We start from the raw sequence: 17,500 nt of genomic DNA on the forward strand, positions 1-17,500 counted from the left end.
GCCACAAAATGGAGGAGATGTTCTGTTCAGGGACATTATGGAGAAAATGCAAAACGAGGATGCAGAGACATTCCTGAAGAATAGTAGGGCGATGGAAAAGAAAATATATGCAGAGAAAGTAAAAGGCAAAAGTGGATTAGCAGAAAAAAGCAGAAGAAAGTGGTAAGGATTCAAAGTAAAGAAGACAAAGAAATTGACAGGAATGAAGTGTCGGACAATTTAATAGCTTATTTGGGTATGAAATCACATGAGGCAAGAGCATTTACTCTTAACAAAGAGACACTTTGTGACATTATATCTGAGCCTATTTTAATGGAAAGTTGAAACAGGATTTTCTGATCATCTTGTAGTGTGGCTAGAGATAAAGGAAAGCAAGGATTATATAAAAATAGGCAAAGGAATAAAAGGTATAAATGAGAGAGCATGGAATGAAGAAGGAAAGAGATTAGTAATACATTTATGGAAAGATCATATTGCTACGAGAACATTTTATAAAAATTGGTCTGAATGGTGGATGATACTTAAAGAAAAATATAAAAAATATTTTTACATTGGCAGTATGATGTGAGAAAAGTAGAGAAAAATATAAAATAGCATATAATGATGCATAACAGAAAGTACTCTGACAAAGAAAAATTAATTATATGAAAGAAATCTTGATAAATACAAGAATTGTTATATAAGCAAATATATTTTTTTACAAAGACAAAGAGAAGTATCCCATAAATTAAGTAGATTACTAAAGGAAGATGGTAGTGTAATGAGAGAAATAAAATATGTAAAGGAGAAAAAGAGCTCACGAAAAGATTATGAATAGTGTAGTACAGTGTGTACCTTAAATGTTTAAAGAAAAAGTTAGTGGAAAAAAAAAACATGAAAAGTAAAAAAAAGTTAACAGAAAAAGAGAATAAAGAGTTGGAAAATGAGATCTCCTTAAATGAGCTAGATAAAGTATTAGGACAAGTGAATGTAGATTCGGTTGCAGGACCAGATGTAATAGGGTATGATATGTAGACATATTTAAGGGACTGGTAAAACATATTTTTTTAAAGATTTTGAGTAAATGGTTTTATTAAGGTTTTATGTATAAAGAATTTGTAGTGGAATACTTAAATTCATATGGAGAACGAAGATGGAAGATAATTAAAAAAAAAAAAAAAAAAAACTGGCAACCGATAGTATTACCTAGTAATAATTATAAGATCTTTATAAAAATAATACAAACTAGACTTAAAACTAAAATGGAAAATGTTATAGAAAATAGTATATATAGAGTATAAAAGAGAAGGTATGTCAAGATTTATTAATGATAGAGAAATTGTGGTAGATATTTTGAATAGAAATAAGCAAAAATCATTATGAGACCTTAAGGCATTTGACACAATTGACCAATCTTTTCTTATGGTTAATAATGAAAGAATATAAGTTAGAAAGTTAGGAAATTATCTCTGTCAGCATGTAGTAACAATAAAGTAAATAGCTGGTAAATAGATTACAGTAACAATATTAAATTAAATCAGATAGTGGTGATGGAAAAAAGAGTGGTGGTCTAATAGGGATGAAAATTTAGTATGATACTGTAAACTGATTTGTACATCTCTGTATTTGTATGTCTTTGTAAATATGTAAGTATTTTGTAAATAAGGCATATTTTTGTATATATAAATAAAGGACTCCTACTATTTTTTTATAGGTGCCATGGGATCTTCTACATCTATCTCAACTACCACCAACTTAGGCAGGTGGGGCATCGGTTTAATGTCTCGTGGTTCTATTCTGGTATTTTTCATACTCATTAATGCCTGTACTGTAGCTAGCTAACCATTAAGAATGTCTAGATGGGTTGCATGATATTATGTTTAACAGAGCAGTGTATTCAAAGTGTTTGTGGTTTAGAAGTTAAAACATTTATTTAGTGCATGGCTGGCAGATGTCCTTCCTTATCACTGTTTAAGTATTCTTTATACATGGGGTATCCTGCTGAGGGTAATCTAATGTCCATCTAGCATACCAAAGCTTTTACACATTGTCAGCTTTGTACATTAGACATATGCCTTGCGTGCAAGGCATAAGGTACATATGTGGTGTATGGATGCCTAATCATCAGAACTTCTTTGCTGACAGTCTGTATGGTGCTTCTGAATTTGGTCTGTACACCGTTCACCAAGCTGGTTCATTTACCAAGTCAGATACAGATAAGTACCCTGTTGAGGTTCCTTCCCGTCTTTTTTCCTCCTTGTAGTTTGTTTTTGTGCCATCCAGGATGGAGAAATGAGTATGGGATACAGATTCCACATAAAGATAGGCACGAGAAGTGCTTTTTGATTTGTGTGCTATTCGCAACCATACTCAGCGTGGTATCTTTCAGGCATTTATCCCTAAGACACTCAATAGCCGTTTGTCTTCCCTTTCTATTTGTCTGGAAAACCAATATATAAAGGGTTTGCCCTAGAAGAAACATGGTCGAATCTGCCCACCTTGAAGTTTAGCTGACTCTTAAGAAAAAAGCTAAATGAGCACGTACTGATTCTGCTGCTGTCTAGGCTCCGCAGGACCATCTCTTGCAGGCTGGATAAAGAACATGAGAACTGACTACTTCTGTTGTCAGTTCCTGCTGCCGTAACCCATTTGAAGACCAACACTGAGCTGCCACCTGCTTGCATATCTGCTGAGGCTGTGGATACGTCTAGTACAGATTTAGAGGGAAAACCACAGACTATTTCTGAAGGACCTAGGGGGATTCCCCAAGTTTTAGTTAGGGTAAAGGTGGTTGGTACCCTCATTGAATCCAGGCAGGGCTCTGAACCTCGTAGATTTGATAAGACAGATGTTCTTGTAAAAAAAAAAAAAAAAAATGGAAAACCGAATATGTGGCTGCTGTAGCTAAGAATATTTACAAAGAGTGGCAAGGCTTTACTAAAGGGCTGTTTAATGCCATCGTGATGATAGGAGGGATTGCCAGCCATGCTAGAAGACATAGGGCAGTGGATGTGCACCTACCTTATGCTGGCATATGTTAGACGTTTGTAAAGAATTGTATGTCATTTGTGTATCAAACTGATTTTTACAGATACTTGTATTTAAAAAAATGTATTTGTAAAGTTTCTTATGTTACAATTTATCATCAGTGTGCCCTGCTGGAAAGAATGGAAATGTACACATATTATTGTAACTGAACTAAATGTATGTTAACAGAGGATACTGGAAGAGAAGTGGTTAATGGCAGTCCATCTGCAGCAAACTTTGAAAAATAGTTGAAATTAAATTAGGCCATAAAGATTGTATCTTACAGTTCTGGTTGCAGCCAGAGACAAAATGTGTGGGAAACCAAGTATTTGGAAACCTTCTATATTGTCTTTTGCAGGGAGCTAATTGCTACTCTGGGAGGATAGAGGTTTGAAATTGTCATATGACTTCCAGGAGCAGCAGCACATCTGAGAAAAGCTCTATCTGCATGAATAGTAACACATTGGTGCTAAATTTCTGACCACTTCTAGTGATGGAGAATAGTGTGGGGAAACTGAATCAGATGACCAGATGTGTGTGATGTTATTCTGTACGCCAGAAATAATAAGTGGATATTAGTAGAAGATTGCTCTCAGTGTTCTGTATTCTGTCTTGGATCTGACAAGGACCACTCACCCTCATCATCTTGCCTTGCTCTATCAGTAAGTAGGACCAGTAATTCTCTAGATCCGTCAGGAAAATATAGTGGGAATAGTTAAGTATTGTTTTTTTTTAAACTGTATGACTCTTTCCAGCTGTGTTATTTTCAGTATATCCTTTGGCTGAAATCTGGTGTTTACTGTAAGTAGATATTTAGTATTTCTTGTTCTTTTATTGTTTATTATTAAGTATATTTAAACTTCTCATTGTGGCTTGTCCTTTTAGAACGTATTTAAGTTTCAAGAATATTTGCATATATTTATTTGGTGATAACTGTGGTCACTCTTGAAGCCTGGCTGTTTGGTCAGTATGACTGTATTAATATTAATTTCATTCAGTATAATTGGGTATCCTTTCAAGAGCCTTGGGTAGCTGGCTTTATAGTGCCTGGCAGTGGTAACTACCTTATAGTCTGGGCAGAAGTGGGCATAGCTAGTAAACCCGTGCCAGCCTTTCCCAGGTTTGTGTGTGTGTGTGTGTGTGTGTCATCAACTTGAAACAGGGTCACAAAGCATTGGTTTCACAGAAAGTATGGTGAAGGACTTGGCTTGGGCACTCTTAAGTAATCTGCAGCTGTACCAGTGGTGTCTTATTGGGGACCTGGAGGGAAACCGCTAGAGAAACCCAAACCCCAGGCTGAGTGTGTTCCCTGTGTGCTGTTAAGGGAAATTGTGCTTGATGCAGAGAGGTCTGCATCTGGAAATACTTAGTGTATTCATTTGTATTCCAAGTGAACATCCCTCTCCAGTGTCAGTGGTGAGGATTCAGGCTTCTTAATTATTGGACGAGAGTGGGGACATCACAGCCATCATGGCTGTGAAATCCTCATAGGGATTGTCTGTCCCTGCTGCTGCTGCTCTTTGGACATCTACTGCATCCAAGAGAAGAAGGGATTCTGATTCTTCTGATGGTGAGTTAGACTTTGGTGAAGAAACCTTAGCATATTCCTCACAAGTACACTCTCCTTTGGCTTTGAGGTCTGAAGAAGCTGATTCTTTGTCCCCTGAGTTTCCTTTAAAAGAATGGTCTTTTGGGGATACAGTGGTTCATATGGTGGAATATTTTAGGTGAGATTGTTCACAAATATCGGAGGTTCAAAAGAGGTATGAACTTTTGTATATGAACTCACACAGACCTTCTGCCATCCCTCTAGTTTTAGCTGCCCCTGTTGGACACATTTACAGCAGCTACTCGGGCTCTTGACTTTCAGACTCTGACCCCTAAGAAGCCACAGATTTTACACAGTACCTGAGGATCATTAATAACTGTATAAGTCCATCATTTGATCCTGCTGTTGTTTCTATGTTCTTATGTAAGCAATCCAAACTGCTTTCCTCTCCCAGTTCTGACCAGGACAGCAGTGTTATGGAGAGATATATGGAAAAAGTGTATACTGTGGCTTTTACGACCATTATCAGACCCACATGACTGGATATGTCTTGGCCCTTCTATCCCAAGTTGACTAACTTGACTGATTCAGACAGTACCTCTTCTGCTGTCTCTGTACAGAGTTCTGCCTCCCTGGTAGCCTGCCATTCCATTAAATGCAGCTGATGCCTCATTTAGGGAAGCTATATCAAGTTCTGTAATGAGGAGATCTTCCTGGTTGCATCTGCAGTTTTTACCTGAGGACATGAAGGACAAACTTTTAGATTCTCCCTTAGATAACCAGAATCTTTTTCTCACTGCTCCAGCAGAATTGCTTAAAACCCTGCAGGATGAGGGCAGGGTTATGCAGGACATTAAGCAGATGTTTATTTTTCTTATACTTCAGTTCCAGAGGAACTATCCTTTGAAATCTTCTTTTGTCTGTAGGCAGCCTAGACAGTCTACTAGAGAGGTAATAGGGTTACTAAGCAGGTTTTTCCAGGTAAACACAGTGTGAGTTCTAGAGGCCAAAAATGTCATTTTTTGATAAATTTGCTTTTGTCTGACATATAGCCTGTCCTCCTCCTCCTCTGACAGATTCCTTTGTCCCTCATGCTAACCCCTTCCTATCCCTGTTTGGCAGCAGATAGGTCCTCTCCATCGTCCAGCATTGTTATTTTATAGCTTGGAAGTCTCTTCCTCCACTTTCTGGTTTCCCCTCAGCCTTTTCTGTCCCAGCTTCCTCATTTCCCTTTGGTTCTGCAGGATCTGATGGAACAAGCAGCCATACAGCCTGTTCCCTTGTCTCAGGAAGGAACAGTTTTTTATTGCAGAATGCTTTCAGTCCCCAGGAAGGAGGGGTTGTGTAGGCCTATTCTAGACCTGTCCTTACCTCAACACCTTTGTCAATGTTCCTTCTTTCAGGATATTGTTTCTTCAGACCATTTTTCCTCTTTTGGTTTCCAGACTTTTCTGATCTCCCTGAATTTGAAAGATTCTTATCTTCATATTTTTATTCACCCTTTCTTCAGGAAGTGTTTACATTTGTCTGTTTCTTCTTCCTCATTATCAGCTTTGCCTTTTGGTCTTTCTAAAGCCTCAGTGGTATTTACCAAATGTCTGGCCCCTGTAGTAGCTTTTTGTAGACTTCAGGGAATTCAGATATTCCCTTGTCTGGATAACCTTCTGATTCAAACCCCTCTCAGCAGATCCTCCTTCAGAGTTTACACTTCACTGTGCTTCACCTGTGTAGTGTGGGATTCACTCTCACTCAAGAAATCACTGTTGACTCCTTCATAGGCTCAAGTATTTTTGGGTTGCAGGATTCAGACCATCCCAATCTTGGATTCTCTTTGCCTGCCAAGGTCCCCACTTTCCTTATTTGTGGTCTTTTCTTCCTCTTCCAATTCTTCCTGCAGAGGAATCTGTCTGAGCCCTTGGGTTCATGGCATACACCATTCCTGTGATAATTAAATTCAGTGGTATCTCAAGACTGACTCCAGCAATCCCACCTTCTGAAGTTTCCAGTCCCTCTTTTAGTCCGTCTCAAACTGGCGGATTCAACAGATCACCTTATATCCAGGTTTTCAGATGTCCTTCAAGGATGCATCTGCAGTCATAACATATGGGTTGTCCTGCCTCAGGCAGCCCTTCGGTCGGCCGGATTCCAAAGTCTGGGTCTGGCCTCGGCTGATGTCGCATCTTCCCCGACGTCAGAGCTTCTGGGGTATAAAGGCATCAGCCGACGCCATTTTCCTCAGTCTTTCTTGCCGTGCGGTGCCCAAAGCAGAAGCTGTTCGCAAGTGCCGGTCGGTCAGATCCAGAGATTTCAGCTACCGAAGACTTCTAAAAAAGCTAAGTACCCCGTTGGGGACTCTTTCTTGCCTCAGCCGATGTCAGACAAAGTAAATAATTGTTTAACTTGTGGGAAACAAATACCTCATAAGGATTTCCATTCTTACTGCCTTCCTTGCTTAGGCCCAGACCACGACGTATCAGCTTGTTTAGCCTGTGCCTCCTTCAACCGACGGACTCTTAGACGTCGGTCGGAGTTTGCAGAAGAGTTTTTTGGCTCCGCTTTTGCATATAAAATGCCGTCGGAGACTCCGACTACTCATTTGGCCAAAAAACGCAAGGAAAAGGACCGACACTCGCGGCCTGCGGTTTCGGCTGAAACCACGGTTAGGCCCACCGCGAGTGTCTCTGTTTCAGCTGAAACAGAGTCCTCTGTTCTTACTTCTACCGAAATCTTACCTCCGACAACCGAGGCCAGAGAGGCCCCGGCTGAGTCGGCTTCAGAAATCCCTACCGAAGCTAGTGCACAAGAATTGTCCGACACCATTCCATTGGACATTTCTACCCCTGCACGTGGGGCAGCTAGGCCCCCTGCCTCTATGTCTATTAAGGCATTCTCCAGGGCCAAAGCTGCCAAAATTTCAAAAGCTTCACCTGCCAAATCTTCCTCTCAGAGACCTTCCTCTAGTTCTCAGATTCTCACTCTTGCTGAGGACCTTATATCATTGATTAGGGGTTCACAACCTTACCCAGACAGGGCCTCCCACCCTCCTCCTGACAAAAGGCCTAGGACTGAACCCCCTGAACCTCTATCCTCTGATTACTCTTCAGATGAATCTGATTTATCACACCATCAGGAAGGGCCCTACTCTCCTTATGAGGAGATGCAGAAGACTCTATCCCACTCAATGAGGGAACACTTTCAATGGCAGGGTCAGGATTTTTCTGATTCTAGAAAAAGATTAAGAACCTTCTTACATTTGCCCCAGCATAGGCCTTTAGCCGTACCACCTGTGCTTACTGTAGTTGATGATGTGTACAATGATGTCAGTTCTGCCCCTGACTTTCTTCCCCCGGCCCCTGCCAAACCTGACAGATATTACAGGGTTCCGGATTCTCACTTTCACCTTTATAAAGCCCATGCTGCAGACCCAGAAACTATTTCTCAGGGCCCAAAAGGTGTTGCAGCTGCCACTGCCAAGAACCCCCTACCCTCTGAAAGAGAGTCTAGAGCATTAGAGAGATGGGGTAAAAAGGTTTATACTTCTGCTACTCTTTCTGCCAGGGCATTAAACTGCCAATTCCATATGATACAGTACCAAGAATACTTGTTAGATCAGCTGAATAAAAAGCTTTCTTCACCTGAACCTTTAGACCGTAAGTCTCTTCAGGATTTGGTACACAACTCTCAGCAGGTCAGTAATCATTCCTTAAAATGTGGCTATGATGCACTGGAGGCTTCATTTAGATCAGCTATGACTGGGACAGTAATTCGGAGGCATGCCTGGCTAAAAGAGCAATCTTTGCCAGACAATGTCAAGGCTAAACTACTGGATGCTCCAATAGAGAAACAAAGTTTATTTGGCTCTCCTGCACAGGACATTCTAAAGAAAGTGGAAGAAAAAGCAAAATCTGTGCAAACAGTAAAGGATTTTCTGCAGGTTCAACCTCCGAGGTTCAGCAGAAACTGGCCTTCAAAGAATTGGTCCTTTCCAGACACCTCCAGAGCACAGAGAGGCAGGAATAGACGCCCAAGAGGCAGAGGTCAATCAAAGGGAGCCTACAGGGGTCGTCAATGGCAGCCTGCCAACCAGAGGAGTACAGCTACAGCTACAACTACAACCACTTCCACAGGGCAGACACAATGACTTCACTCTGATTCCGCCTACCAGGGAACAACTGGAAGCACCCTTGGGTGGAAAGCTGGCTTTATTCTCAGAAAACTGGCATTGTATTACAAAGGACACATGGACATTGCAAACAATAGACGAAGGATGCAGGTTTCGCTTCCACACTTTACCAAAAAGGAATGGAATGCCAAACCTTCCACCAAACCAGAAGCCAGAGGCTTTAAGACAAATCAACAATTTGCTTCTGATGAAAGCGATAGAAAGGGTACCACCTATGGAACAAGGCCAAGGATTTTACTCCAGACTATTCCTTGTACCAAGAAAAGAAAACCAATGGAGGCCTATTCTCAATTTGTCCGCACTGAACACTTACCTCATTGTGCCAAAATTCAAAATGCTGACCCTACAGCAACTTCTTCCCATGTTGGGCAAGGAGTCTTGGCTGGTGACTCTAGATCTCAAGGAGGCATACCTGCACGTCCCTATCCGACCAGATTGCAGAAGACACCTCAGATTTCTTGCAGGATCAGAGCATTATCAATTCTCAGCATTGCTCTTTGGCTTATCTACTGCACCCAGAGTATTCACGAAATGCCTGGCTTACTGCAAGGAAAATCCTGCAAGCCCTGGGTTACATGGCATCCTGCATAATCTTGATCCCGTATGCCAGGCTGCATATGAGAAAATTACAATGGTACCTAAGGAATGTATGGTCTCAACACAGTCACAGTTTAGAAACCATGAATACCAATCATTCCATGCCTGAAAAAGGAATTCCTGTGGTGGTCTCAGGCCTGCCAGTCCAACAGAGGGTTGCCTTTCAACAAACCACAACCAAGGCAGACCATCACCACGGACGCCTCAGACCTAGGATGGGGAGCACACATGGAGGACAAATGTATCCAAGGCCTATGGTCTCAAGACCAGCTAAACTTGCACATAAACAAGTGAAGCATGCAATCGAGGCATTCAAATCATTCCTCCAGCAAGGACATTTGCTGATAAGGACAGACAACACCACGGTCATGTGGTACATAAACAAACAGGGAGGCACGCATTCCTACCCTCTATGCCGGATGGCAATGGATCTGTGGAGCCTAGCCCTGAATCTCAAAATCCAGCTGCAGGCCAAATTTGTACCAGGAAAAGAGAATTTACTAGCAGACAGCTTAAGCAGAACTACCACGGATGCTCACGAATGGATGCTGCATCCAGACATCTTCAAACTCATAACAAACAAATGGGGAATGCCAGACATAGACCTGTTCGCCTCCCCACTCAACCACCAACTGAAGAAATTCTGCTCAAGGATATACCACCCACAAGCCTGGAGGGTGGACTCTCTCTCTTTCAGCTGGAATGCCCTAACAGTGTATGCATTTCCACCTCTCCCATTGATGTACAAAGTTCTACTGAAGATCAGGGAGGAACAGCCAAAGGTGCTACTAATAGCTCCAGACTGGCCAAGGCAGCACTGGTATCCGCTACTGAGAAGCATGTCTCGAGAGAACTCATGGACTCTACCCTTATGGCCTCTTCTTCTAACGCAGAACAATTTCAAGACCCTGCATCCAAACTTGAAAACACTGCAGCTAACGGCCTGGAAAATTGCTTAAAACAAAACCAAACTGCCTTATCTCAGTGGGTCAAGGACATTGTCCTGGAGACTCGCAGACCCTCCACAAGGAAGACATACTCGGCTAAATGGAAGAGATTCCTCATTTGGAGCACATCAAAGGGCACAGATGTCACAGTGGCAAACCTAGCACACATCCTAGAATACTTAGCAGAATTGTTACACAATGGTCTGTCCTATTCTTCCATTAAGATTCATGCTTCAGCAATTTCAGCAGAGTACAATATGGACCCTCCTATCTTCTCTCACCCTCTTCTCAGACAATTTTTAAGAGGGATCAAAAATGTAAAGCCTCCAAGGAGACCCCCTCTCCCTGCATGGGATCTCAATTTTGTGCTAGAAAAATTGACACTATCCCCTTTTGAACCAGCAGCATCATCAGACTTACAGTTCTTATCTTAGAAAACTGCCTTCCTTCTGGCAATCACTTCAGCAAGAAGGGTATCCGAGTTACAGGCATTAATGGCAGTGCAGCCTTTCCTAATTTTTCACCAGGATAGAGTGTCTCTGAGAACCAATCCTACTTTCATGCCAAAGGTGGTATCCAGGGTATCCTTGAACCAAGCTATTCATTTGCCTACGTTCTTCTCTAACCCGCAGAACAAGGGGGAAAAACTATTGCACACCTTGGATGTACATAGACAACTACGCTACTATCTGGACAGAACTAAAAACAAAAGAAAAACTGACCAACTTTTCGTAGCATATGCAACTGGAGTGCAAGGAAAAGCAATTTCCAAACAGACAATTTCAAAATGGATAGGAAATTGCATTCGTTTTTGCTACTCTTTTCATGGAAAGACAGCTCCTGAAAATATCAGGCCTCATTCCACAAGAGCCATAGCCACCACTACAGCTTTCCTACGAGGGGTGGACATTTTAGAAGCTGCTACTTGGAGCTCCGTGCATACATTTGCCAAGCATTACAATCTACCTTTATACTCCAGATCCCGAGCAGGTTTTGCAACTGCAGTTTTACAAGGGATCTTAACTACACCATCCTTATCTTAGTACCTCCTCCCCCAGTTTTGGCTATGGTATTCTACCCATATGTTATGACTGCAGATGCATCCTTGAAGGACATAGTACAGTTTTGTACCTACCATAAATGTAGATGTCCGATAGGTATGCATCTGCAGTAAGGATTACCCACCCTCCTTCCCCTCTGTGGTATTCCTAGGGTGCTTACCCCTCTTTCAGCTAGCTGGGGGAATCTATTATGGTGTATTTGTTTGTATGTATATATATATATATATATATATATATATATATATATATATATATATATATATATATATTTTGTTTGCTACTGTTTGGAATTTTCAACATTTATCCAAATTTAGCCTTCCTAGAGGGCACCTGGCATCTGGGGCAAGAAACACTGAGGAAAATAGCGTCGGCTGATGCCTTTATACCCCAGAAGCTCTGACGTCGGGGAAGATGCGACATCAGCCGAGGCCAGACCCAGACTTTGGAATCCGGCCAACCAAAGGGCTGCCTGAGGCAGGACAACCCATATGTTATGACTGCAGATGCATACCTATCGGACATCTACATTTATGGTAGGTACAAAACTGTACTTTTCCACTTCTTACTCAAGAGCTGTACACAGATGCTTCCAGTCAAGGTTGGGGAGCTTCCTTCAACAGTCTGAAAGTTCAGGGTCTCTGGTCTCGTTGGCAGATGTCAGACCACATCACTATTAGAGATGAGTGCTGTAATCTTAGCTCTTCAGGCCTTTCAGTCCCTTTGTGTTCCAGGTCCTCTAAAGGTCTTTTTCAACTTAAGCGAGTTGTATGTTTTTTCTTTTCTGTAAACCAGTATCTGTTGGTTTGAATCAGAAGCTTTAGAAGCAATGACCCGTTGGCCAAGTAGCTGTTAAAAAACATGGAAAGAGAACAACAGAGGCGAACTTTACTTTCATGTCCTCCAGCTCAGACTTTCCAGTGCTTTATGGGAATTGACTAGCCATGTCTTCGGGTCTACCTTTCAATGAAGTTTTCCAGCACAGTTCTCAATGAAGCTGCATAGGGCAAACATATGAACAAATTTTGTGTTGCGTTTTGGCTGCAAACACAGAGTGAGTAGTATTCTAACTGCTGCAAGCCATGATTTGATAGAATATGCAACACATCTCAAAGTACAGTCAGTGCAGTTGCCTAAGTGCATGTTCCTTAGTTATTGCAGTTTTGTACAGATGTGAATACATGACTCTCAGACCACTTCAGAAGTAGAGGTTTTTGTTTGCTTCCTTCTGATGGTCTTCAAAAATGAAGTGATTGCTGGTGGCCTTTTTCAAGTATGTTCTGCCAGGACTGCTGACTTTCCAGAGTGATAAAAAAATATGCACTGAAACACTATCAGAATATTAAATGTATGCAAAAGTAATTAATATGGATTAACACTGTCAGGCTTTATATGCACATTTGTTTTTGATTTGGTTTTGCTTTGACAAGAGCAAATACTTATGTATTATAGCCAAATATGTCATGACAGCTGCAGTTAGAGATTGACTGTCATCAGAATAACTATGCCTCAGGGCTGCACTCGTAGAGGGGCATTTTATTTACCAACACACGTAACTTTTATGTGCCTTCCTCATCTGTTTTGTTTTTAACATTTACTCTGATGTTCAGTTCATATATTTGATGGAATCATGTAAAAGAATTTTGAATGGAATCACAACAAAAATATTAAATAACTTAATTTCTACCATCGCCCAGCACCTTATCATAGTTCTGTTTCTCGAGTTTGGTATTAATATATGAATCTCATTTATCTCTGGCTTTGCGTAGTGAGTGACTCATCTTGAAATTTAAGTAATGGACTCTGAAGTTTGTAAATCAGCAACATTTAATGTTCAGATTGCCATTAAAATACATTATGTAGTGCACTTACATTTCCATCTGTTTACACTCTGTTTTTCATTTCTTTTAGTTCTGATGAGCATACACCAGCAGAGGAGGAAGAAGCTCAGAGCAGTAGTAGTTCTGACTCCATTGCAGAAGGTACACTTTGTACATTCTTCAGAAGTGTTTGAGAGAGACTATGAATGGTGGCATGTTAATTTCATTTTTAATTTGCTTCAGAATGCCGTTTTCTCACTTAGTCCCTTTGCTTACTGTACTTGGTTGTCTCTTCCATTTTTGTGTTAGTTTGAGGTTGATTACTGCAGTTCAACAGAAATTTGCTTTTGAAGTTCTTTTGCAGAAGTGAACGTAGTATTAGAATTGTAGAGGTTGGTATGAACAGTACATATCAGACTAATGGGAGGGAAATCTGTGTATTTTTTTGTTGGTGTTACATAAATCAGAGGAAGGTAGATGGTTACTGAGGTTCATATTGTAGTTTGATATTATAAAACTCTGACTGCAGGAACCTGTAGGACTTTGCATCATACACTTTATGAAAGCTTGTTTTATATAACTTTTCCCAGAGTGCTAAGCCCCCTCTTTTCCACCGTTCATACTTCCTGATGTATTTCAATTTCTTTCCTGCTGTGAAAGCCTTTTGGGTGCATCTGTTATTTTCTAAAGCTATTCATTTTCACGTTTATGCTTCTATTACGGTCTGAAGCTGTTTACCTACAATTCAAATATGAATATAATCTTTTTTTGGTAAGATGTTCTTCATATTTCACTGTTGCAGTCATTACATTTGGGGTTATCTGCTTGCAGTAGCACTCAATCAGCCTGATTAACAAAGTCTTGGGTCCTACGTCGGTTGCTCTCTCTTCTTCCATGACGTCAGGTCCTCAGGGGTATAAAACATGCAGCCAACGTCATTACATCAGCCTTTCTTGCCGTGCAGTGCCCGAAGCAGAAGCAGTTTGCAAGTGCCGGTCGGCCGACTACTGAAATTTTTGTTTTCGAGTTTCAGAATTGAAGTCTTCAACTAAAGCTAAGTACCCCGTTGGGGAAACCTTTTCTTGCTCCTTACCGATGTCAGTAAAAGTTAATAATTGCATTACTTGTGGAAAGCAAATACCTCACACAGATTTTCATTCTTACTGTATTCCTTGCCTAGGCCCTGACCACGACGTACCTTGCTGTCGGTTTTGTGCCTTATTTAGTCAACGCACTATCCGTCGTCTGTATATTTCCACCTCTAAATATTTCTGTTCTCTGTTCAATTATCCAGAAATGTCATCGGTAAGCCATCCGGCTACCGGTATTCCGAAAAAGCGCAAAGATAAAGAGACAGACCACAGAGGTGCCGGTACTCAGTAAGGCGCTTTCGTAGGCTCTGATACCCGCTACTTCAGATTCGCAGGCCTCTACTAAGACCCATTCGGAGTCCGGTATGCCGCAAGATGCTTCAACTGTGAAACCTGCGGATGTCTCTACCTTGGATGGGTCCCGGAGCCTCTGTGCAGGTACTGGCTTCTAAGGGTGTATTCAGGCCTACTGACTTGCATGTTAAACCAATGCCATCTTCTTCTTCAAGGCCTAAAACTGGAACCATGCCAAGAAAATTGACACTCAGACCACATGGTCAGGCCTCTATGCCTAAAAAACAAATGATAAGAATGGCTGAAGACCTTATTACTTTAATCAGGGGATGCCAACCTTCCCCCTCTAAGAGACCTAGGGCTGAGTTTGCTTATTATACTTCTGACCAGGATTCTGAAATGTCTGTTTCCTCTGATGACCAGGATTTACCCTTATCTACCTATGAGGATTCTGATGCTGAGGACTCTCTTCCCTCTGCTTCCCCCCGCAGAGGATTTCTCTTTTGGTGAAACCTTGCATACTCCTAGGATTTCTCTGATTCTAAAAAGAGGTTTAGAGATTTTTTTTACTCCTGCCCAGCACAGGCCTTTAGCTATACCTCCTGTACTGGACAGTGTTGATGATGCCTTTTTGGAGTCTAGCATGGCCCCTAACTCTTTACCTCCTGCTTCCAGAAAACCTGATAGATATTACAGGGATCCTGACTCTCACAAGTTCCTCTTCAAAAATCCTACTGCGGATCCTGAAACCATTTCACAGGGACTCAAGGGCATTAAAGCTACTACTGCCAAATATCCTACCCCCTCTGATAGAGACTCCAGGGCGCTGGATAGATGGGGTAAGAATTTATACACTAATGCAGCTTTGCCCATTAGGGCCTTGAATTGCCAGTTTCAAATGATAAAGTATCATCAGCATATTATTGGATTGCTTAAACAGAAAATGATGTTGATTCCTGATTGTGCTGAAAATAAGGATTTAATGCATTCTGCTGAACAAGTTGGTAAACATACGTTACAATGTGGTTTTGATTCATTAGAGGCATCTTGCAGGGCTGCTGTAACTGGGTCTCTACTTAGAAGGCATCCTTGGCTTAAGGAGCAATCCTTGCCAGATCATGTTAAAGCAAAATTACTGGATGCTCCCTTAAATCAGGACTGCCTGTTTGGCAACAAGGCAGAAGTTGTTCTTAAAAAGATGGAGGAAAAAGCTAAATCTATGCAAACTGTTAAAGATTTTCTTACAAGTACAACCTCCAAGATTTAGTAGGCATTGGCCTTCTAAGAATTGGTCCTTTCCTGCCTCTTCCAAACCTTCTCAGTCCAAACCCAAATCCAGCAGAGCACCCAGGCTTCAGTCCCAGGGGACGCACAGGACTAAGCAGTAGGGGGCCTCCACTTCCAAATCTGGGAGTAATAAAACTCCCCTCTATGGTAAACTGTCTCAATGACTTATTTTCTAAAACTTCCAAGCACCTCTCAACTGACTGCCCCTTTGGGGGGAAAGATTGCACTTCATGCAAAGAATTAGGGACTCATTACCCAGGACAAATGGGTTTTAAATATAGTGTCCCAAGGATACAGATTTCACTTCCACACGTTACCAACTCCAAGCGGTTGGCCAGATCTACCTCCAAATCAGTGAGCAGAGGCCCAAAAGCAAGTAACTCTCTTAAGCATAGGGGCTATTCCCTTGGTACCAGAAGAGGAAAAGGGAAAAGGTTTCTACTCAAGACTTTTCCTGGTAACGCCAAACACCTTTTTGGTGATTCCAAAATTCAGGATGCTGACTCTTCACCAGTTGCTTGCTATGCTAGGCAAAGATGCCTGGTTGGCAACACTAGATTTAAAGGAAGCATACCTGCACATCCCAATCAAGGAATCTTGCAGAAGATACTACGCTTCAAAGCAGGCTACACGCACCATCAGTTCTCTGCACTGCCCTTTGGCTTATCTACTGCGCCCAGGGTATTCACAAAGTGCCTAGCTCCAGTCACTGCATTTTTCAGGCAAAGAAATATTCAAATATACCCATACCTGGACAATTGTCTAATTCAGGCAGAAAACCAGGACATACTTTTGAATCATCTGGCTTTTGTACAAAGGGTGCTAACTTGTTTAGGGTACACCATAAATGAAAAGAAATCACACTTGGTACCCTGTCAACAAATTATATTCCTGGGAGCAAGCTTGAATACAACTTTCCAGATATCTTTCCTCACGCCAGAGAAACAAATTCACTTGACAACCTAACTCAAACAAGTAGCCACAAAAACCCTGCTATCTGCAAGGCAAATACTACAAGCTTTGGGGTTCATGGCCTCCTGCATTCTTCTAATTCCATATGCAGGACTGAATATGAGGAAACTACAATGGTATCTAAAAAAGCCTATGGTGTCAACATTTTCAGGATCTAGAAGCAATGATTCCTATCATACCCTGCCTATGCCTAGAGTTCTTTTGGTGGGCAGAGGCATGCCACCAGAGCAAGGGACTACCATTCACACTACCCCCTGCCGCCCAAGCCCTAGCAGACGCAACAGACTATGCATGCGGGGTCCACCTGGCAGGGAAGTGCATTCAGGGCAAATGGAACCCAAGTCAAATGCACCTGCACATCAACCAAACAGAAATGTTAGCTGCACAGAATGCTCTGACAGCGTTCAAGGACCGCATTCTTCCAGGACAATTAATGGTAAAGACGGACAACACCACTGTTATGTGGTACATAAACAAGCAGGGGGGTACACATTCTTACCCCCTCTGCAGACGAGCCATGGCATTGTGGAACACAGCCTTGAGCTACCAAGTGCATCTACAAGCTCAGTTCCTGCCAGGAAAACTAAATACACTGGCAGACGGACTAAGCAGAAACCTGATGGACCCACACGAGTGGAAACTGGAACAAGGATTTTCAACATGTCGACAAGCAAATGGGAGAGCCCAGATATATAC

At 41.7% G+C, this 17,500-nt stretch overlaps 1 protein-coding gene across 1 annotated transcript in view; it reads left to right on the plus strand.

Moving 5' to 3' along the window:
- Positions 1–17,500, plus strand: part of LOC122811497 (NF-kappa-B-activating protein-like) — a 561,457-nt gene that overhangs the window by 55,771 nt on the left and 488,186 nt on the right. Inside the window, 1 exon segment of the mRNA XM_044083373.1 lies at positions 13,252–13,322. Coding sequence (XP_043939308.1) covers positions 13,252–13,322 — 71 coding nt within the window.

This window comes from Protopterus annectens, chromosome 9.part0, assembly GCF_019279795.1.
Source record: "Protopterus annectens isolate FY-2018-M chromosome 9.part0, PAN1.0, whole genome shotgun sequence".
Taxonomy (NCBI): domain Eukaryota; kingdom Metazoa; phylum Chordata; order Ceratodontiformes; family Protopteridae; genus Protopterus; species Protopterus annectens.